The following is a 22753-nucleotide window of genomic DNA, read 5'->3' on the forward strand; positions in this document are numbered from 1 at the left end:
CGTGCCATGGTGGTTGACAACCAGCTTTTTGGAGCATTACCGCCACCGTCTGGATTGGAGTTTGGATCATGAGTTAGTAACGCATGTGTTTATTATGAAACCAACTTCTGCTTTAAAAAAAAAACAGTCAGCACAGGAGCGTGCTATCTCAAAAATAAGCGAATTTTACATAGTTTTTCTCTAGATGACATGTATAATCTATTTATAAATAATATTGTTTTGTTTGCGTCTAAACATTGCGACCATCCACACTAAATATTCTTTTTTTTTTTTTTTTTTTGCTATCGTACCATGAATATTTTCTCAAATTATCATTAAACGTGGAGCTAAAAGATTACTAGATAAAATAAGAAATTAATCGGTTGCCATCAGCCGAGTCCTTGCCAGAAGCGGCCAGGATATGGTTGACCGGAATCGGGCCAGTGCTTTACAGCCGCATCACAACCGCATGTGCGCGAGCGAGCTGCGGGCCGCACTCGGCCCGGATAACACTCGCCGATGCCGAGTCGGAGCCGGAGGCGCCGGGGGGCAGCCGAGCTCGGGCCGATTACTGCCTGCTATCTGGGGTGACTCAAGATTGAAAGATATTACTTCTACAAGTAACTTTACCCCATGCTCTTTACAGGATTATTACACTGAAGCTATTTTGAAATTAATATTAAATCTATACAGTTGAAGTCACTCCTGCAAACTGATACAAGAGGTAATTAAACAAAGCTTTTAATAATACATATTTACACATACAGAAATATATTTACACATACATTAAAAAAGAAAAAGTGAGAGAATTGTGAACCTAAGAGGAAAAAATAACAGAGAAAACAGTTGGCTATGGTTTAGTTATAGCTCAGAGTATTCTGTCAGTTTCATGCAACATGAGTTTTCCTTCTCTCTTCTGATATTCAGTGCAGAACTCCTATTAGTAAAACAAATTGGTTCAAACGTTTATCTATGCCCTTTACTGTAACATTTTTAATTCTGTGTTTTATTTTTATTTTATGTGGGATTTGTTTGTATGGTGCAACCAAATTGCCATTGGGAAATGAATAAAGTAGGGCGGCATGGTGGCTCAGTGGTTAGCTCTGTCACCTCACAGCAAGAAGGTCATGGGTTCAAGTCCATACTGGCCCTGTTGGCATTTCTGTGTAGAGTTTGTATGTTCTCCCTGGGTTGGTGTAAGTTTCCTCCGGGTGCTCCAGTTTCCCCCACAGTCTAAACACATGCACTATAGGGGAATTGGATTAACTAAATTGGCCATAGTGTGAGTGTGTGTGAATGTGAGAGTGTATGGATGTTTCTCAGTACTGGGTTGCGGCTGGAAGGACATACGCTGCGTAAAACATATGCTGGAATAGTTGAAGGTTCATTTCACTGTCGTGACCAGTGATAAAGGGACTAAGCCGAAGGAAAACTAATAAATAAATGAAATGATAAAGACTAACTAACTACACAAGTCAAGTCAAAACAACCATATTTACAGAGGAGCATTTAGTAAACATTGGATTGAATGTTAATTCCTGACTATTTAGTTTATTAAATTGGGTCTTAAATTATAGAGTAAATTTAGCTTCTAACAAATTCCAAGTATGGGTTATCATACTTGGCCACGTTATGCCCTTTCTTTCCTTTCCTAATACGGTATATGCAGTAACCTGGGTTAAGCGCTTCCGGTGAGCTGTATACCATTGCAAAATTAGTGTGTTTAAGGTGTTTTCTTTAAAAATCTGCGATCTCCACTGGCTGAGTGATATCCGATATAAAGTGAGTCTCAGATTGTACAAGAAGCACTGCAATAATTTATATGTTCAGCGCCATGTCTTTAAAATATGAACATTTATTTTACCCCAGTATATACAATGGAGCATCTGCGCTAGCCTGCCGATTCTGACAGGCACAGGCGAGTAAAACGGCTTTTTGTCTCGTTTTACGCTTGAACAACTAAATAAATGCCAAAAGTCTATTTAACTGAATGTATTTTAATGACATTACAACATTGATGCTGTAAAAGGAATCATATAAAATGGAAAAAAAACTCACAATAACAGGTCACCAGAAGTTTATCAGTATGAGAACAACACTAGCTCGGCATATACCCTATTAAAAATAAAACAGACCCTCACCGCATACAAAACAAAAAAAGTGATGTGACGTCACACACAACAGTCTCATCACCGTGAGCACCTGCTTCGAATGTTATCACTCGATTGAACATTAAACGTATAGATAGATGATAGCAGTCTTCTGAGCCTACTAGTAGGTGCAGAAGGCCCCTACTGGCCCATATCTATCAGCTGATAATGCCTATTCAATCGAGTGATAATTTGAATCGGCTGCTGTATGTCTGTGTCTTCAGTGTGTGTTGACTGTGTGTCTGCGACGCCTCTTCTTATTCACCATCAGCAGATCCTGAGCAAACTAAACACTGAGAATCCTGCAATAAAACACACACAGTCACATATGAGACATTACTGATGTCACATTACACCAATATATAGAATATATCAGTATTTTAACAACACAGAGAGACTTTTTAAAGTAATTAATCAATAAGAGTAAATATGAACATGCCGAATAAAAATATACTCACAGTAGTTTAATTCTTTTAGTTTATAATGTGTATCATCCTTCAGATCAGAGAGTAACTTCACATCTGATTCTCCTAGTTTATTTTTAGACAGGTTCAGTTCTCTCAGGTGTTCAGGGTTTGATCGCAGAGCTGAAGCCAAAGCAGCACAAGCTTCATCTGTGAGACCACAATTACTCAACCTGTGGAAAACATGGATGCCATGTGAATTTTAGTTCAGGTGTTTGTAGTTTGTTACTTATATAGCAGGAGAGGATATATAAGGGGAGGCATTGTCACACACTCCTTTAGACAGCATGAGATTAATGCATGTTGATGCTTAATGTGCTGTCTGAAACGGTCATTTGCTTCAGAATGGAACAGAGCAGTGGTGTAGTCCTAAAACAACAGTGGTGTACTATTACCCAGCCAACCCAAATTGTAAAGAAAAGTAGGCAAAGCAACGACGAATGTCAATTTTTCTTTGATTCAGTAGCAATATATATTAGTTTAACGTCTGTTACCTGTAACTATTGACTTCAGAAGGAAAAAAAATACTATGGAGGTCAATGGTTACAGGTTTCAGCTTTCTTCAAAATATATTTTGTGTTCAACAGAATAAAAAAGACAAACCGGTTTGCAAAAAGTAAAGGATGAGCTGAGTAAATGATGACAATTTTCTTTTTTTGGTTAAAATCTTTATTTAAAAAGGAAAAATATTGAAATAAATTTGTTAATTTAAAGTGGGATGATAATAGTGTAATCCTATTCAATGATTTATGTTTGGCTGATAGTGACCCCAGCGGACACAAAGATTAGCTGAGTACATTAAGCGGTGGTAAACCCAACTGCTTAATTCTATAGGGACTTGTAAATTGAGCCTATTTCCAAAAAAATAAACATGTATTTATTTTATTACAGTATAAAATCATGTTTAGAGACAGCTATATCAAGTCTTATAATGTTTTTACAGTATGTCGCCTTTTTAATAATTTTAATATAGAGAAAGGAATCAAGTTAGCAACAATTTAGTTAACTTTTTAATGCATTTATTTGTGATTATTTTCCAAAGATTTAACAAAGCATTTTGTACATACAAGGTTGTATTTTATTTTCCTTTTTTGACCCTTGCCGCCAAAATCAGTTAACAAACAAGTAAAATTATAATATAATTACAACAGAAATAGAAACAAATATAGCAAAATGAAAAAAGTTAACTCAAAAGGGTCTGTGCATAAATAGAAAGACAGCTCTTTACTGGCTTATTACTTTACATTCAATATGCTAATCTAAACATCTATCAGCTATTATGTTTGACTGTCACATTCGTGCATGCTTGTTTTAAACAATGCTTCAATTAAACAATGATTCAGTTTTAAACATGCTTCAATTTAAAATGGTAATATAGTGTCATTCCCAGTAGTGGTGGCCATGATTAGGACAAATATCAAATACTGTTTTATAGGGCTGATTTTAGGATTTTCATTTTAGGGAAACTCAGCTCCTTATGAGGTAAACAAAGTAAAATATGTATGAATATATATTAATATAAGACAATATAATATTCATACACATACAAGTGTATCTATAGCAAAGAACTGCAAATATGCAGATATTATAACAATCTATCAATAAACACACACCTTGTCCTCTCGCTCTGCTGTGATTTGCTGATTAAATGAAAAACGAGTTGAAAATGGAGCAGCAGAAGTCTGCCGCCATTTTCATATCAAACTGAAAGAGGGCTGAGGTGGTTATTTCATAGGGTACAGTTTATGAGGTAATCGCAAAACTTTTAGGGAGGATGAATAGAAATAAAGGGGGTCTAAAGTGATGCCCATGCTGTTTACCTGAATGTTTCAGCGAGACATCATTCAGTTGACTTGTCAAATTTTCTCACAGTTACTGCGGTCATCAGGGGGCAGGGCATTGTGCAAGTTTAACAAAAATGAACTAATTGCAACAAATTAAAATGTAAGTTAAAAAAAACATTTGTTATACATTTAAAGAGGACGCAAATACACGTAAATTAGGGAAGTCTAATCAGAAAAACAAGCAAGTTTACAGAGGGTATACGCAATTATTGATCCTCAAAAGTCAAAAAACCCAAACAGCTTCTGGAAAAAAGTAGACATACGAAGTATAAGTGCGTATAGCCCCGACTACACCACTGGAACAGACTTAAATTAAAGGTGGATGTAAACTTTCATTACTACTTTTATTATAAAGGTTACTTTGTCATTTAAAAGAGGGATCTGAAAGCCCTGTCACCTTTACTACTCTAAAGCTGCAACAATACCAGGGTTGATCTTACCACAGTTTCTCCAGTTTACAACGAGGATCCTCCAGTACAGCAGAGAGAAGTTTTATGCCTGAATCTCTTAATTTATTTACAGAGAGATCCAGTTCTCTCAGGTGTTCAGGGTTTGATCTCAGAGCTGAAGCCAAAGCAACACAACCTTCATCTGTAAGACTACAATCATACAACCTGTAGAGAACAATGACACACTCTTCACTCTCTCAGAGAAGATCAGATAAAATCAGCAGTAAATCTATTTTCATGCAAATTGAGTTTTTCATTCATTCATTCAATAATTTTCCTTTGGCTTAGTCCCTTTATTAATCATGGGTTGCCACAACGGAATGAACCACCAACTTATCAACCATGTTTTACACAGCGGATGCCCTTCCAACTGCAACCCAGTACTGAGAAACACCCATACACACTTATTTACACACATACACTACAGCAAACTTAGTTCATTCAATTCACCAATAGCACATGTGTTTGGACTGTGGGGGAAACCAGAGAACCCAGAGGAAACCCACACCAACACAGGGAGAACAAGCAAACTCCACTAAGAAATCTCAACAGAAAGACACTCAACACTTCACCTACAGTATACTTTACAATTAATTATATCTGTAAAAATGATCTCACCCCAGTTTATCCAGTTTACAGTGAGGATCCTCCAGTACAGCACAGAGCTGCATGACACCAGAATTTTTAAGTTTATTTTCAGACAGATCCAGGACTCGCAGTTGTCCAGGGTTTGATCTCAGAGCTGAAGCCAAAGCAGCACAACCTTCATCTGTGAGACCACAATCACTCAACCTGTAGAGAACATTGACACAATGTGAATTTTAGTTCCTCTTTCTGTTCTCTGGTTTCAAAGCGGCAGAGGAGATATAAAGACAAGCACTGCCACACACAACTTCTGACAGAGAGAAATGTATGGATGTTGATCAGTGGTGCTGTTTGAAAGTACGGTCACATCTAAACAGACACAAAGTTGACGGTCCTCCAGCTGAGGATGTCTGACAGGAAAGTCACAGGGAAGCTGAAAGAGAATATCTAATGTAATTCACTGTTCTCAAGGTCTGTCCAAATCTCATTGCATAGCCACTAGTTTGTCCCCGATGTTTTCCAATTTGCAGTCCACACAGTCTGATTGTTAATTACTGAGCTCTGCTCACCACCATTTTAATCCAGCTGGCCAGCTTGGTGGGGTTTTGAGTCGTACTGACCACTTTTATCAATCATCAATACCCCAGGACTCTGCCTTAGCCCATCAGCAGACACTCTGTTATCAAAGTTAAAATCAGAGTGCTGGTGTCCATGTAAACATACTCACTGAAAGTGCCAGATGATGTCACAAGCTGTCAAAGACAGTCCATTCCTCACCTTTAAGTTGATTCCATCAGCCCTCACATTTCATAAGTTTGACGTTTTTTTCCCTTACACACAACTTTTATAAAGCATCTGCTGCATGTTGGTGTGTCAGAATCCTTGCTTGTAAAATATAGTCATACTATAGAATGCTTAGTTTAAGCAAATTAGATGAACGTGATCATGCGTGCTGATGAAGTGTGTCGCTCACCGCATGCGCTGTACTGCGTGCTTTGCATTCTATGAGCAACAAGAACAAACGCCTGACATCGTTGACATCCATATCCCTCAAAGCTGTTTAGAATTAAACATTTAGAGATGGTGTGACACAACACGTACTTACGTGTGCATTTGATGCACCCCTTAATGCTTCTTAAGAGCGTCACACACCGGATGCGCCACTCACAGCCGCGGCATGGCGCGCACATGACAGTTGATAGTATCACACACCAGACGTGCACATTCACATGTTATTTAAAATGAAACTATTTAGATGGCGCTCTGTGGAGTGGCAGAAATATGAATGGTGTCCTGAGTCATGGCTGGGTGCCGCGGAGAACAGATGACTTGCAAATTCTAAAATACATGGTGCTGTTTGGCACCGGAATTGGGCATCGAAATTCATATGCTGATTTGGTTAGGTGGATACCGGTTCCAAAGATACCGGTGCCATTGTTTCGGTACCCAAACCTAATCATGCATCCAGTGGCAAACATTCCTGCAGGACAGTTGGGTTCCCCCGAACCCAGACTTCTTGTTGAGAACATGGTGTCAATTGCATTCAGAGACCAGTTGATTAAATTTATAAATCCTTATTTGTTTTGTAAACAGGAAAAAAAAAACCCAGAGATAGAAAAAGACAAGACAAGAGAGGCCAGCCAGAAGAGATAAAGGGAGAGGGAGGAAAAAGTGCAACCACCTTCACCGAGAGCCAAAGAAGAATAGAATAGTACCAACTAGAATAGTGATAGAATAGTGCCAATCAATAAACAGATTTCTTCGTTACAGGCTTGAAAACAACTGTAAATTCTCTTGCAAAAAAAAAAAAAAAAGCAGGTCATGTTACATTTTGCTGTGAATTTATGTTGTTTGGTAAATCTTGCTGGACACAGATTTTAATCCTAAAATTTAATCTCAAAGGACGTGATGTACTTGACGACTTTTATAGTTGATCTTACCTTAGTTTCTGTTTATCGTCTTTTTTTAATTTTATTTTTATATTGTTTTGTCACTTGTCACTTTATGTACACTGGAAGCTTCTGTAGCCAAAACAAGTTCCTTGTGTGTGTGAAGCACAGTTGGCAATAAAACTGATTCTGATCTTACCACAGTATCTTCAGTTTACAGTGAGGATCCTCCAGTACAGCAGAGAGAAGAGTCACTGAATCTCCTAGTTTATTCCCAGACAGATCCAGATCTCTCAGGTGTTCAGGGTTTGATCTCAGAGCTGAAGCCAAAACAGCACAACTTTTACCTGTGATGCCACATTTACTCAACCTATAGAACAATGAGAATGACATTATTTTATCGGAATTGCAACAGTTATTAAAGGAAAACATTATTGCTTTAATTCATCCTAAAAGTGTTCAGTAGAGTTGAAATCAGGTCTCTGTGCAGGCCAGTCAGTTTTCTCCACACCAAACTCCCTTTTAGTAAATATTTTTCGGCTGATCATGATATATTTATAGTGAGGAAATATCCCAAATAAAAACTGCAACCTATCATGGTACCTCATCTGAATTTACTGAGCTCCTGAGAGTGACCCTTTCTTTCAGTCAAGCATTCTGCTTGCCTAGATGCTTGATTTTATACACCTGTGAAGTGAATATCTGATTTTAATGGTTTAGAGAGGGTCTTTTGGCAATATTATGGTACATACAGATGCTGGTCGTATAATTAGAATATTTTAAGATCTTTAAAAAGTTGATTTCACTAATTCCTTTAAAGAAGAGAAACTTGTATAATGTGTACATTCATTCCACACAGACTGATTTCAAGTGTTTATTTCTTTTAATTTTGATGATTCTCCAGCCTCCGGCACATAGACTGCAGCTCTGCACAAGAAGTTAAAGGAGAAGAAATGGTCATGCCCAACTGAGCCTGCTTTCTCTCAGGGTTTTCTCCTTCACTTTTGTCAATTGGTGAAGTTTGTTCCTTGCCCTTGGCTTGCTTGGTTTGGGACATAAGGAACTTTGCGGAGCTTTACTGATGTTATTAGCAGGGGTGCACACAGATTTTTGACTAACTGCATCTCTTTAATGTTTATCGTCTTTTTTTTTTATTTTATTTTAATTTTGTGTTGTCACTTGTCACTTTATGTACACTGGAAGCTTCTGTAGCCAAAACAAGTTCCTTGTGTGTGTAAAGCACAGTTGGCAATAAAACTGATTCTGATCTTACCACAGTGTCTCCAGTTTACAGCGAGGATCCTCCAGTACAGCAGAGAGAAGAGTCACTGAATCTCTTAGATTATTCCAGGACAGATTCAGTTCTCTCAGGTGTTCAGGGTTTGATCTCAGAGCTGTAGCCAAAGCAGCACAACCTTCATCGGTGAGACCACAATCACTCAACCTGTAGAGAACAATGACACACTCTTCACTTCACACTCTTCAAATTACAACAGTTTAATAGAGAATCCATTATTTAAGAGAAGAGAAGGTTTGGGTCTGATTTAATTTAAGACATTAATCACTATATATAATATGTATAGGAGTTGATCTTACCACAGTTTCTCCAGTTTAGAGCAAGGATCCTCCAGTACAGCAGAGAGAAGAGTCACTGAATTTCCTAGTATATTCCTAGACAGATTTAATACTCTTAGGTCTGAAGGGTTTGATCTCAGAGCTGAAGTCAAATTATCCCAATCCATTTCTGTAAGACCACAATTATACAACCTGTGTAGACATTAAATTATACTTAATAAAAATGATCAAATAACACTGAAAAAATACAAGCACCTTGCTGTGATAAACAACAACTTGTAATACCAATATACAGTACTATACATTTTCATGACATAAAAACCACACGTCATGTATTACTTAACGTAAAGATTATTCAGGTTTCAGTTCAGTTTCCTTTATTTATGTCATTCAACTCATCACAATAGAATTGTAATGCAGAACGAAATTACGTTGCAACAGACCCAACAAGAACATAAAAAAAACATCACTATAAAAACACTATAAAATCCTAACATGATAAATAAGCTTTTATAATTCCATAAAATATAAAAAATATAATTATATAAGATATAGATAGTATATTAGTGGTCCAACTTGCACACAATATATAAAAACTGAATGAGATCATTATTCAATTATTAATTCAGCAAAATTGGCAAATAAGTGTACTAAAATAAACATTAAATATGTCAAACATGTTCAAAACTAATCGTAATGTTGGACTGTGAAATGGCAGACAGTTCATTTCTTTTAATGTAAGTTTGAGTCCAGCTCCCTGATCCCTTCATTGTCTGATAGGCACAATGTTTTAGTTGATATCAAATGTTGCACATATGAGCTGATTCTCAACATGTTTTGTTAATCTTAAAATTCTTGTTTTTCAGTGAATTTTAAAAACCTAACCTGATTTATTTATTCATTTAAAGATTTATTTTGATAAGATTTTAATTTAGATTTTCTTAATTTTTTTTTAGTATTAAGTCAGTATTATTAGTGATACTTACAGAACTGATCTCGATTGCTTTATTACAGGAAGCAGCTTCTGAAAAACCTTCTGTTTTTTGTTTTCATTGTTTCCTGCAACAAATTCATTAATATTAAACTCCTCCAGCTTCTTCTCTGATGTCAACAACACAAAAGCTACAGCTGACCACTGAGATGAGGAGAGTTTGGCTCTGTTTATTCTTCCAGATTTCAGATACTGCTGTATTTCCTTCACTAGTGAATGATCACCCAGTTCATTCAGACAGTGAAACAGATTGATGGATTTCTCTGGAGAGTCGATGGTCCAGATCTTCATCTTGATGTACTTGACTGTTTTATTAGTCTGCATTGACCTGCTTTTCAGTTTCATTAGTCTTTGTAGGAGAATCTGATGAGACTCCACTGACAGACCCAAAAGAAACCGCAGGAAAAGATCCAGATGTCCATTTTTACTCTGTAGAGCCTCATTTACAGCTCGCTGATGCAGACTGAATAATGAAACACATTCTAAAGAATTGAGCTGAAACAAGTCTTTAACTTTAAACCACAAACTCTGTTTTTTGATTTGCTCAAACTCATCTCTGTTGTTGTTTATACAGGAGAGGTGCACATATAGAGCCGCTAGATGTTCCTGAATGCTCAGATGAACAAAGCTGAAGACTTTCCCCTGATACAAGCCAAACTCCTCTCTGAAGATCTGAGTGCACAATCCTGAGTAAACTGAAGCTTCTGCCACATCAATGCCACACTCTCTCAGGTCTTCCTCATAGAAGATTATATTGCCTTTCATGAGCTGCTGAAAAGCCACTTTCCCCAGTTTGAGGATCATGTCTTCATCTGTCAGCTTCTCCTCATAGTCCTTCTGATGTTTGATGTTGGTCTGCAGGATCAGGAAGTGTGTGTACATCTGAGTGAGAGTCTTGGGAATCTCTGCAGTCTCTGCTTCACTCAACATCTTCTCCAGAACAGTGGCTGAGATCCAGCAGAACATTGGGATGTGGCACATGATGTAGAGGCTCCTGGAGGACTTCAGGTGTGAGATGATTGTATTGGCCAGACTCTGATCACTGATTCTCTTGCTGAAGTATTCCTCCTTCTGAGGGTCATTGAAGCCTCGTACCTCTGTCACTCGATGGACACACTCAGAGGGGACGAGATCTGCTGCTGCTGGTCTGGAGGTGATCCAGATGAGAGCAGAGGGAAGCAGATTCCCCACAATCAGGTTGGTCAGCAGCACGTCCACTGAGGCGGATTCACTGATGTCACACAACCTCACAGCGCTCTCAAAATCCAGAGACAGACGACACTCGTCCAGACCATCAAAGATGAACAGCACTTTATATTTGTCACTGGATATTTCCATTTCTTTAGTTTGAGGGAAAAAGAGCTGAAGAAGATCTGACAGACTGAGTGTTTTGTCCTTCATCAGATTGATCTCTCTGAAAGGAAGTGGAAATATGAGCTGGACGTCCTGATTCTCCTTCTCTTCAGCCCAGTCCAGGATGAACTTCTGCACAGAGACTGTTTTTCCGATGCCAGCGACTCCCTTCGTCAGCACAGTTCTGATGGCTTTGTCTTGTCCAGGTAAAGGTGTAAAGATGTCTCTGCATTTGATCGCTGTGTCCTCTGTTGTTGATCTCCTGGATTGTGTCTCAATCTGTCTCACCTCATGCTCATGACTGATCTCTCCACTCTCACTCTCTGTGATGTAGAGCTCTGTGTAGATCTCATTCAGGAGTGTTGGGTTTCCCTGCGCCGCTGTTCCCTCATACAGACACTCAAACTTCTTCAGCAGATTTGATCTAAATGTGTTCAGCAGGTTTTGTCTGGAAAATACCAAATTATAACATGAGTTAATAAGCATAATGACTTTTTATTTCCTTAATTAAATCATTTACAGAAATAGTTTACCTGATATTACACTGTGCTTCTACATTCTTAATATTTATTGGATGATTTATAAACATGTCACTCCTCATAGACACACGGCTGAACTCTGCTTCTGTTCTCTTGTGATGAAATGAACTACATCAAATACAAATAAGCAAAGTACAGTTATTTTACCTTAAATTGCCATTTTCACAGAATTTAAGCTTAATTATAGACAGAATTTACTGTTCTCACATTGTGCTGGGACTGGGAATGCAATTCTAGAAAAAATAAATCTTAAGATAACCACAAGTTTGTTCTTGAGAACCTCTGTATTTATTCATTAAAATAATCAAGTACCACAAATATCTACAACAAATTCATTACAGCTGCATTTTAATGGTTTAACTTTATTATCCTGTTTAAAAAGTAGCAGACACATCCCGGTCGAGCTCTTGTATGTAAACACTAACCATCAAAAGATAATTTACTCACAGGAAAGAGGAAACTATTTAGACAAGGATGACAAGGAAAGAAACAAAAACTTAACAAGACAAATCCTGGAAGTTTTTGTTGAAAAAATTTGAGCAATGAAGAAAAGACTCCTTGTATGAAGATTTTAACTTTGTATACCAAACAGTAAACTGAGCATTTTACAAACAGTATCCTCATCTGAGCAACACTAGTTAAAATATTAGAGAACAATAAAAATATAGAGATACTATAATATACAACTAAAACACTGTAGCATTAAAGTTTCTACAGTATCTTCAGTAGAAATCTTATACCTGAGATCAGTCGGTGTATCTTCACTCCTAAAATTATATGGAAGATCCATAGACCAGTCACTCCTCATAGACACACAGCTGGGCTCTGGATCTGATCTCTTCTGATAAACTGAACTATAACTGAAAATAACAGATAAAGTTATCTTAATCACTTTAATATTTAAATAAAGTTAATAAAGTTTTTAAAATAGCACTTTTTATCAAAGAGTAAACTATACAGAATCTGGCCTACATTTTTTACATTAACTTCACAGCAGTTTGCTTTCCTCTCCATTACTTGTGTAATTAAACTCAAAGTACCTGCATCCTGGAGAAACATTTTCATCTCTGGATATTTGTGTGTCGTCCATTATGAAACAGAACCTGATCTGCGCCACTGATTGGACAGAAAGAACAAAGAAACAATAATTCAGCTGTTCGAGTACCGAGAGTCAATAATGAACAGAAAATAAACCAGGTTAAATTACTTTTAAATGAACAATTTTACAAACACATCATCGAGGAATCACGCCTAAACATAATCCACAGGACTAACACACGGCCTCAGAGCAAACTGCATTTCCTGCAGACGAACAAGCTCCACTCTTGATGAGAGCAGGCTAACTCAACAAGTGTTCAGGTTTAAAAAGGTTTATGTTAAACACTTTTATAAACATATCAAACACATTTAAATCATATTTACATTTTAGGCCAGCAGTCTGGTGAAAGAGGTGGTTATTTTTTCCTAATAAGTGGACCTTTTTGCAGCTATTCACCTCATTTTCTATTTAATTAAGGGGTTTAAATCCTGAATTTTAGTGACATTTTAAGCACTATCTTTAGCTGGATTAGCTTGTTTGATGGTCATCATAACCACACTTTTTGATGTGTCAAAAACATTTCCAAGAAATATGAGTACAATACTTTTTTAAATACAAAAGTATTGAATCATATATTATTAGAAAAAATAGGAATCTGTTAAAGTTTAAAATTGAACTAGCCTATTGTCCTTATTAGGCAAATAACAAAATGGCCAGCACACATACAAGATTCCGCTTGGTCTTAAAGCATTATTCAATGGGGTTATTTTTTTTTTTTTTACAATTTATTATGGCAAAGCCGTAAAAATAGTACAAATGAGCTTATGTATGAAACAAATTCTGGACTTTTGTCAGTGAGATGTTGGTCTTTCGAACCACTCGAACCCCTCCTGGCTACGGGTTAGCATTCTTTAAAAAAACATGAAGTCGCAATTTCCTGTTTCACTCACCTCCATTAACCATAAACTGTAGATGTGCGTTAAGACTGAGCTGATGGTTATAATCCTTTTAACTAGTCCAGTTCACCTAGTTTTTCAGTAGCTACATGTAAACTCCTGGTTTGTTTGTTTTTAAACTGTTCTTATGAACTATTGTGATGCTCCATAATGAAAACTAACGGAACGACTCGACGGAAAACTTTGCTTTCACTTTGCACTTGTGACGTAGGGAGGGTGACGTCACATGATGCACAGTGGTAATGTCCACCAGGTGGAGCCATATTCTTTTCTAAAACAGATCTTACCGTAAAAACATTACATTTAATGTAAAAAAAATTGTTTTTAAATAATATTTAATCAACATCCTGTGACCTGAAATGGGATACATGATTTTGGAAAACAGATAAGTGGATATTACCATGTCATTTGACCCAGACATGTCAAAGAAAGCTTTTGGTTGAGGAATCTCTTTCTTTTTCTGAGTGTGTCAGTCTGTATCTCTCTCTTCTCTGCGCGCGACAGAGCATCTAACCATAATCTTTGATGGACTCTCGCTGATTCTGCAGTTTATTCAGGGATTTAATCGCATATAGGTGTACGATAACAGCTTTCAACATGTATTTGCACATATCAACAAAATATAATTGATTTAGGACAAAACACAATAAACCGAATAAATCAACGGGGAAAATGTAATTAATCTGACAGCTAATTAAACTTGAGCTTCATAACAGGACCATGAACAGGCTGTCAATTCATCCTTTTGGTCTCAAAAGTTTTGAAAACACAATTTCTGATCGCAGACCGTTTTGGGCAACTAAATGTGTTAGTTACTATTTAAAGAAAGTAATGTGAAAGTGTTATTTTTGTGCTTTTATTTTCCTTTTTTAAAAAAAAAAAAAAAAGAAAGAGTAAGAAAGTCTTCAAATTGTAACATATTACCTTTTTTCACTGACTGCAGATCATGTTTACTTCACAATTGGGCAACTGCTTTAGTTCTCGTAGTTGTTTTAGGATTAAATGCTGAATGTCAGATTTAATCAACTAATGAAAGTTCACACAGGATGCTGAGCCAGTTTCTGTAATACATTAAATGTTTGTTTGTTTTTTCACAATAAGACTCATGTGATAGCAGGACAAAATACCTTAAAATGCATTAAAATAAAACACCAAATACTTCAGCTTTAAGTGTATCAAAATAAACTACAAAATACAGCAGCGACAACATGCATCAAAATCAAATAGTTTTTATTTTTAAAATACTACAAAATACTTTTAAAAAGGCCCTGACATTCCTTCTCAAACCTTACCCACCAGCAGGCCTATTCGATCAATCCCTTCACCACTAAAATGACTCCGTGAAGTAAACAATGTCTGATAGTAACGGCTTTCATAAGGATAAAACCATGACAAGTCACTTCACTTCATCTCTACTCCTACGATGCAGTGGGGCAGTAGGTAGTGCTGTCACCTCACAGCAAGAATGTTGCTGGTTTGAGCCTCGGCTGGATCAGTTGGTGTTTTTGTGTGGAGTTTGCATGTTCTCCCTGCATTCACGTGAATTTCCTCCGGGTGCTTCAGTTTCCCCCACAGTCCAAAGACATGCGGTACAGGTGAATTGGGTACACTAAACTGTACATAGTGTGTGTGTGTGTGTGTGTGTGGATGTTTTCCAGAGATGGGTTGTGGCTGAAAGGGCATCCACTGCGTAAAAACTTACTGGATAAGTTGGCGGTTCATTCCGCTGTGGTGACCCCGGATTAATAAAGGGACTAAGCCGAAAAGAAAATAAATAAATGAATGAATAAATGCTCAGTGAAATAATTTGCTTTCTCTTTGTCGACCTCTGCTGACGGACACATTTCTGTTGCACATCTCTTCTGTAGTTAAAATCTGGACTTTCTCTGAGTAAACCTTGAAAAACAAAGTTTATACTAAAAACAAAGAGTAATTTTACCAAATGAATCTTATTTTCCAACATAACAAAGCTGTCTGTACTGCACAACACATTTCATATTTACATATTTACATTTATTATCAAAGGCTTGCTGATAAAAACGAATGCGTTTTAGTGTTGACATATTCAAATCCTCTTTTCTATACACTATAATCAGTATCAGAAGAAATAATGGAGTAATATACATTTTCCTGGTTATTACCAATTAAAACAAAACAGTGAAGTCAGTGTTAGTCTGTGTGTCTTCAGTGTGTGTTGATTGTGTGTCTGTGATGTTTCTCCTTATTCACCATCAGCAGATTTTGAGCAAACTAAACACTGAGAATCCTGCAATAAAACACACACACACACACACACACACACAAACACACACACACACACACACACACACACACACACACACACACACACACACACACACACACACACACACACACACACACACACACACACACACACACACACACACACAAACACACACACACACACACACACACACACACACACACAAACACAAACACACACACACACACACACACACACACACACACACACACACACACACACTTGTTTTTTTGGTTGATACTCTGTATCATTTTGAAGCATTCCATTGTCTTGCCTTGTCCTGTTTTCTGACCCTCTCCTTGTTAATTGTTTTATGTTGTTTGCCACCTGAAATGATCTCTTTGCCTGTGACTCTGTGAAATCTTTTGGATAACCTGCATGCTCCTATGTTGACCATTGCCTGCCTGACCATTGTCTGCTGAATAAAATATTGCACATGGATCGTCAACTTTGTTGTCAGCGTCCTAAAGTTACATACATGCAATTCTATAATAAAATCTTGATTTAATCTCAAATTTGTTTTTAAGAATATTTTCCTGATGAAACGTCCAACCCTGTCATAATTTTAGCCTCTTGACTGATTTCTGAACATTATTCATCAGAATATGCTGATACTGGGACCTTTAACTCTGACAAGGTTTCTAGAACCTGTGCCTGCTACACATATGAATGATGAGCAGAATATATTTTACAGTAAGGAACATGATCTTCTCCTGGAATGCTGTTCTTTTTCTGCCATGCAAAGCGTGTATGGTTGTGGCATCTGTCCACAGTATATTTTCCAAAAATTATTCAGGCTTGTCCAGATGAGTCTTTGCACACCTCAAATGACTCTTCTCGTTGACAGAATGCAGAAAAGGCTTATTCTGCATCACCTTTCATTTAACTGTTCTTTGTGAAGAGTGGGCTAAACTGTGGAACAATGTACAAAATCAGCAGCAAGATGTCCCTAGAGCTCTTTGGAGGTGGTCTGTGGTGTGTCTGTGACCCTTCTAACCATTCTTTTCCTTTGCCTTTCAGATATTTTTATTGGTCTAGCACACTTTTCCTTCACAAGAACTGTTCATGTGGCCTTCCATTTTCTTACTTTATTTCAGACTGTGGAAACAAAGACTTTAAACCTTTGTGATAGCTTTTTGCATCCTTCTCCTAATTCATGTTGATGAAGTATCCTAGTTTATAAGACATTAGGAACTTTATCTGAGTTTATCATGTTGCTACTTTCAGGTTCACAATAAGGAGAAGCACAACTAGCAATCAGCTGTCTTAAATATCCTTTTTCACAATTGGTTGCACCTGTGTTGAGATTATTAGGCCGTACCCACTATGTACAGTTGCCTCAAACCGGGCCAAAGCACGCTTGTCCCCCCTCCCGTCTCCCCCGATGGCCCGCACTCACACAACAATCGGGCCTCTGCACGTTTACGTCATCGCTGCTGTGCTGTTCAGTGAGAAGCGCTCTATGAAACAGTCCCTTAAAAGTCACGTCTCACTTTCAGTTTCGGGCTTTGGCGCGTTTTGCACACCTCTTCCAACCGGGCCAGGGCCGGCCAAGTGAACCGTGCTTGAGCCCAATTCAGCGCACTCACACTTCTCAAACAATCCCGGAAACAGGCCTGGGCACGGTACAGATGGCATAGTGTGAGTAGGCCTTTAAGGTTCACTGAGGCATTTAAATCAAGTTTGGGTTGTAATCAATCAACATTAAGTGATTTTGAAATCCACACAAAAGAGAGGGTGCCCAAACTTTTGCATAGCCTATTTTTCAGTTTCTATTTCATTTTACACATCTCAATACTGCTACACTATGTATTTCTGTCTGAAAAACATGACATTATCTAGCTTTCTCTAGAAACCGAATGGCATTTCAACGCAATCTTCTCTCCTAAAGAAAGAGCATGTTGTTATGCAGCTACAGAGGGGTGCCCAGATTTTTGCATACGACTGTAATATTTAACATAAACACACTGTATTATAAAGGTTTCTAAAGTATCTTTTGTAGAAATCTTATACCTGAGATCAGCCTCTGTATCTTCACTCCTAAAATGCATTGGAGAACCCATAGACTGCTCACTCCTCATAGACACACAGCTGGGCTCTAGATCTGATCTCTCCTGATGAACTGAACTATGACACAGTAAGATTGTCTTTAAATTTTAAAATAAAATCAAATTAGTGGTTTGAAATGAATACTGTTTTACATAATAATGTGATAAACTATTAATAACCTAAACTTATTAAACTATTAAACCATTTGAATGATACTGATGAGATGATATCACAAATATAACATAAAACACTTTGACATAAATGTTTCAATGAGATCTTCTGTAGAAATGTTCTACCTGAGAAAAATGTGTGTATCTGTATTTATAGTTAATCATTATACCTGAATCTGGGAGAATAATCCTCATCTTTAGAAATTTTTGTGTCCTCCATGATGAAACTAAATCTGATCTACAGCACGTACTCTGGATTGAAGAGACAAACACAATAATTCAGCTGAACGGCTTTGAATGTTAGCAGTATATTTGCTGAAATACTAAAACAACCTAAAGACAACACCAAAGGGACCACAATATACCAACAACGTATACACACATACATGAATTTAAGGAAATAATTGGCCAATTTAAAAGCATGCAAAGGAATTATAAAGAGAAAGTTAACCCAAAAATGAAAAAATAACCTCATCATTGACTCTCTCGTGTGGTTTTAAATCTTCAAAAGTTTCTTCTGTTGAACACAAAAGAAATATTCAATAGCAGGAAACAAAAAATACTGAAAGTCAGTGTGTCCAGGACACCAGGATTCTTTAGACATATTTATTTAGTGTTTAACAGAATAAATAAACTCAAAATAGAATTTTGGGAAGTGAAAGTGATGTGTAAAGGATCATAAGAATTTTAATTTTTGTGTGAACTGTCCAATTAAAAGTAGAAGACCCAAAGCAACCCTACATGACTTGTCTTAGCACTCACCTAAACAGCCTTTTCAAACATCCTCCTTTTCTATCAAGTAGCTTCACGTATGCTAAACTTATGCCTTAGCTTTTATAACACTGTGATAATCCAAGCAGTAGAATCTTGCTGTTAAAATGTTAAAACATTAACGCTAAACTTCATTTTCACTTTATTTTTTATGCGAACTCATACATCTGAGTGTTTTGATTTACTTCCCTGTCTGATAGATGTTCTGGTTAAACAGGCTAAACAAGTATTTCCATTTAGAGCGGTGTGAAGCACTGCTGTTTACTGATGAATAATTTTTTTTTTTTAATCAGCATGGTTATTCAGTATATTCTGGTCTAGACTTTGGTCCTGAGCCTCACTGTGGTCTAAAATAAACATTTAAAAGAAAACAGTGAGGTTAGTATTTATTTGCATCAAGCATAATATTTCTCACCATTAATAATGTAAAATCAAAGGAAATACACCAACCTCTTCAGTGTCTTCATGTATCTTACTGCATGTTTCTTTGTATACAGTAATTTATGTCCTTGGCCTCATCTTCAGATCTTCTCTATTGTATTTGATTTGATTTTCACTGTTGGTGTGAACCAGGCCAAAATGCCAAAAATATTAGTTGGGGTTCACGTGTTGTCCCAAAATGATTAACATATAAATTTTTAATAAAGATTAATATACCATCTCCAGACAGGACATTTGAAAATTATTAGTCTAATTACAGATAAAAATTAAAAAATATATTTGTTAACTTTGTTTCACTAACATTAGGCCAGAGCCTAAATGAAATACAGTACATCAAATACAAGTTGATGTTAATGTTAGGCTATTGGCAGTAATATTCTCATGTGCAGCAAAAACAACATACCTTATAGTGAACAGTAAAAACAATAAAATAAACACACTGATAAACATCTACACAGCTCACAATATCCAATATGTTGTCAGTTTTACACAAGAGTACACAGTATGAACAGTAGTTGATCAAGTATTCGCTGCTTTAAATATTGGGTCTGAAATCCCATTTAAGTATGACTTTAAAACAACATAAACACTTTTTGATTGACTTTGACGAGTGTTGTACTTTGATAGTCATTGGCTGCTAACATGATTTCCCTATTTATGATGCTTATTATTAAGGAGGATAATGTCCAAATGTGCTAATATAAACCTACTGTACCTCAATGCCGAGTCCTTCAGAGTCAGTGTAATTTCAGCTTTGAGATGACATTAAAGTTATCTGCTGTTAAAATACACACATTATTAAATGAACACACACGTATGAGAAGGGTATAGAAGCTAAACATTTTGGGTAAAAGTAACCACAATACAACGAATCTGGAAGTGTTTTGAAGACAGCATGTGATACTGTGAAATTCTCCTACCAAGCAGAGAATTTACCTCTGTAACGCCGGGGAGTAACACCACAACAGAGGGTAGGATCCAATGTGCAGGTTTATTCACAGTCAGGCAAGCAGTGGTCAATACGGGAGCAAACAGGTATGTGAGGACAATCCAGAATCGTAGTCAGTTAACAAGCAAGAGGTCGAAAGGCAGGCGGCAGACAAGGAAAACTAAATAAACAAGGCTAGGTTCAAAACACAGAGAAACAAGACCAGGATAACGCGTTGTAATGTCACCTTACAGATAAACAAGACTCGGCAAACTGAAGGGGTGAATGTGTGGCTTAAATAGTGTGTGTCAATCAGTTTCTGAAAGTCCTCAGGTGTGCAAATGTAATCAAGCTGGATGAGTGAGCAGGTGTGAGTGTCTAGGAGAAGTGCACGTATGCATATGTAGTCCAGAAGAAGGCACAGAAGAAGGCAGATATGTAGTTTTATGAGTGAGTGTTTACCAGCGACATCTGGTGGTTGTTCGCTGGTGAACATGACAACCTGGCATTTTCAGTCCCACATGTGTCTGGATACTGTGGAGACTTGAAAGGCATGTGATGGTGGGGAAAAATGGGTGGGAGGAAAAAAAAAATCAGAGTGATAGGAAAACATATATATTTTTATGTTTCTGCGTTCCCTCGCAAAATGGTTTTTCCACAAACCCTTCCTGTTCTCTTCATACATGTCAACCCTCCTGTGTTAATCAGGATTCTCCTGTATTTTACCATTCTATCCCGCTATCATTAAGTATTTTCCCATATTTTCCATATTGTTGCACACTTAAATGAATATAAAAATGTCTGAATTGGGGTGACGTGGTGGTGCAGTGGGTAGCATGTTTGCCTCACAGCAAGAAGGTTGCTGGTTCTAGTCTCAGCTAGGTCAGTTGACTGCTCTGTTTAGAGTTTGCATGTTCTCCCCATGTTCATGTGCGTTTCCTCTGGGTGCTCCGGTTTCCCCCACAAGTCCAAAGACGTGGCACAGGTGAATTGAATATGCTAAAATTGACCATAGTGTATGAGTGTGTATGGATGTTTCCAAGTGATGGGTTGCGGCTGGAAGGGCATCCGCTGCGTAAAAATCTGTGCTGGATAAATTGGCGGTTCATTCCACTGTAGCGACCCCAGATTAATAAAGGGTCTAAGCTAAAAAGAAAATGATTGAATGAATGAATGTCTGAATTGACTTTCTTTCCATTAAAGTTGTGCGTCGATCATTGCCCTTTATGTGCAACCTCTGAATCAGCAAATGCATGTGTAAAGGTTGACTGATGGACACACTCTGTATGATAAACTGATCCTCCCCCCACTCCCCATTTATTGATAATATTTATTATAAATAAATATATTAAACTATTTATAATTATTTTAAATAAATAAAAGTATTATTGTTGATATTACTATTATACAATTAATGATCCAAAAGAAATTTTTTTTTGAAATTTGTCCTTAATGTAACTGGAACAACAGGGTACCCCCGGGATCCTCCAAATGAAATTCAAGGCTTTAAAAGACCTTTTTAATACCATTTCAAATAAAATTCAGTGCCAACTTCGTACCCATTCCAACAGAAGTATGAGGGGAAAATGTCAAATCTGTGTAAATTTTGAACCCTCAAAAATAATTATGTACAAGTGACTACTTGAATTAAATAAAACATTTTATTTTAATTATCAGTAATATTTAATACATAGGCAACAGCATGGCTGTCCAGATCTGTCAGTAGCCAATATGAAGGTCCAACTGCTTGCATTTCGTCATCCTATTGAGACTCTGGTCAAACATGACCACAGACCTGTTGGCCTTATTGTCCTGGTCAGTCAGTTATTTAGTTATAATTGGAGCCAATCTGACTTTAGTAATAGATGAAGTTTTGTTGCTTCCACACAAGAATGTAGCTGCAACCTTGGAGTCAAGAAACATGGTTTTGAAAACCTCTGTAATGTTCTCACTCGATGTGTAAGAGTGGTGCTCTGAGATTGTTTTAAGGTCCCACATCACCAGGGCCGAATTAACGTAAGGGCTAGGTGGGGCTGAAGCCCCTGGGCCCATGGAAGAAGGGGGCCCTTAATTGGCTGAAAAATTTAATTTGCGATATGACGCGGGAAAGGCCTCATGATATATGCTTTCTTTCGTCAATAATGTAAATATTCCTTTTGGTTTAAAAACAGTGACGCCGGTGATAAACTGGGGGCTCAGCGTGGCTGTAGCCCAATCAGAATATCAAATAGCCCTATTTTAGTCACCCATAAGGGTGATCAGATGTCCCAAGTTTCCCAGGACAGTCCCTTATCTTG

At 37.2% G+C, this 22753-nt stretch overlaps 1 protein-coding gene across 6 annotated transcripts; it reads right to left on the reverse strand.

Moving 5' to 3' along the window:
- Positions 1–704: 704 nt before the first annotated feature.
- nlrc9 (NLR family CARD domain containing 9) lies at positions 705–19289 on the reverse strand. Of its 6 annotated transcripts, XM_068213577.2 has the most exons (13): positions 19079–19289; positions 18487–18568; positions 18111–18224; positions 12559–12672; positions 11813–11926; positions 9922–11727; positions 8957–9127; positions 8634–8804; positions 7560–7730; positions 5505–5678; positions 4878–5051; positions 2588–2766; positions 705–2431 (listed from the first exon to the last, which is right to left on the reverse strand). In XM_068213577.2, coding segments are annotated over exons 2-13 (3240 nt in total). In that variant the 5' UTR covers positions 18537–18568; positions 19079–19289; the 3' UTR covers positions 705–2429. The 6 variants fall into 6 exon arrangements, 5 of the variants coding, with proteins under 5 accessions (XP_068069678.1, XP_073779307.1, XP_073779306.1 ...); NM_001423275.1 differs by lacking the exons at positions 18111–18224; positions 18487–18568; positions 19079–19289 and adding exons at positions 12859–12934; positions 13808–14012 and having other exon boundaries at positions 2071–2431; NM_001423274.1 differs by lacking the exons at positions 18111–18224; positions 18487–18568; positions 19079–19289 and adding exons at positions 12859–12934; positions 13808–14012 and having other exon boundaries at positions 2071–2431; positions 12559–12678.
- Positions 19290–22753: the final 3464 nt, after the last annotated feature.

The sequence above is a fragment of the Danio rerio genome, chromosome 15 (genome assembly GCF_049306965.1).
Source record: "Danio rerio strain Tuebingen ecotype United States chromosome 15, GRCz12tu, whole genome shotgun sequence".
Classification (NCBI taxonomy): Eukaryota; Metazoa; Chordata; class Actinopteri; order Cypriniformes; family Danionidae; genus Danio; species Danio rerio.

Coding starts and splice junctions, on each gene's coding strand:
- nlrc9 (XM_068213577.2), bottom strand. CDS start 18,536: ATGGAGGACACAAAAATTTCTAAAGATGAGGATTATTCTCCCAGATTC. Junction 12,673..18,110: donor GATACAGAGGCTGATCTCAG/GTATAAGATTTC, acceptor TTTCAGTTATAG/TTCAGTTTATCAGAAGAGAT. Junction 5,052..5,504: donor TGTAAACTGGATAAACTGGG/GTGAGATCATTT, acceptor TGTTCTCTACAG/GTTGTATGATTGTAGTCTTA.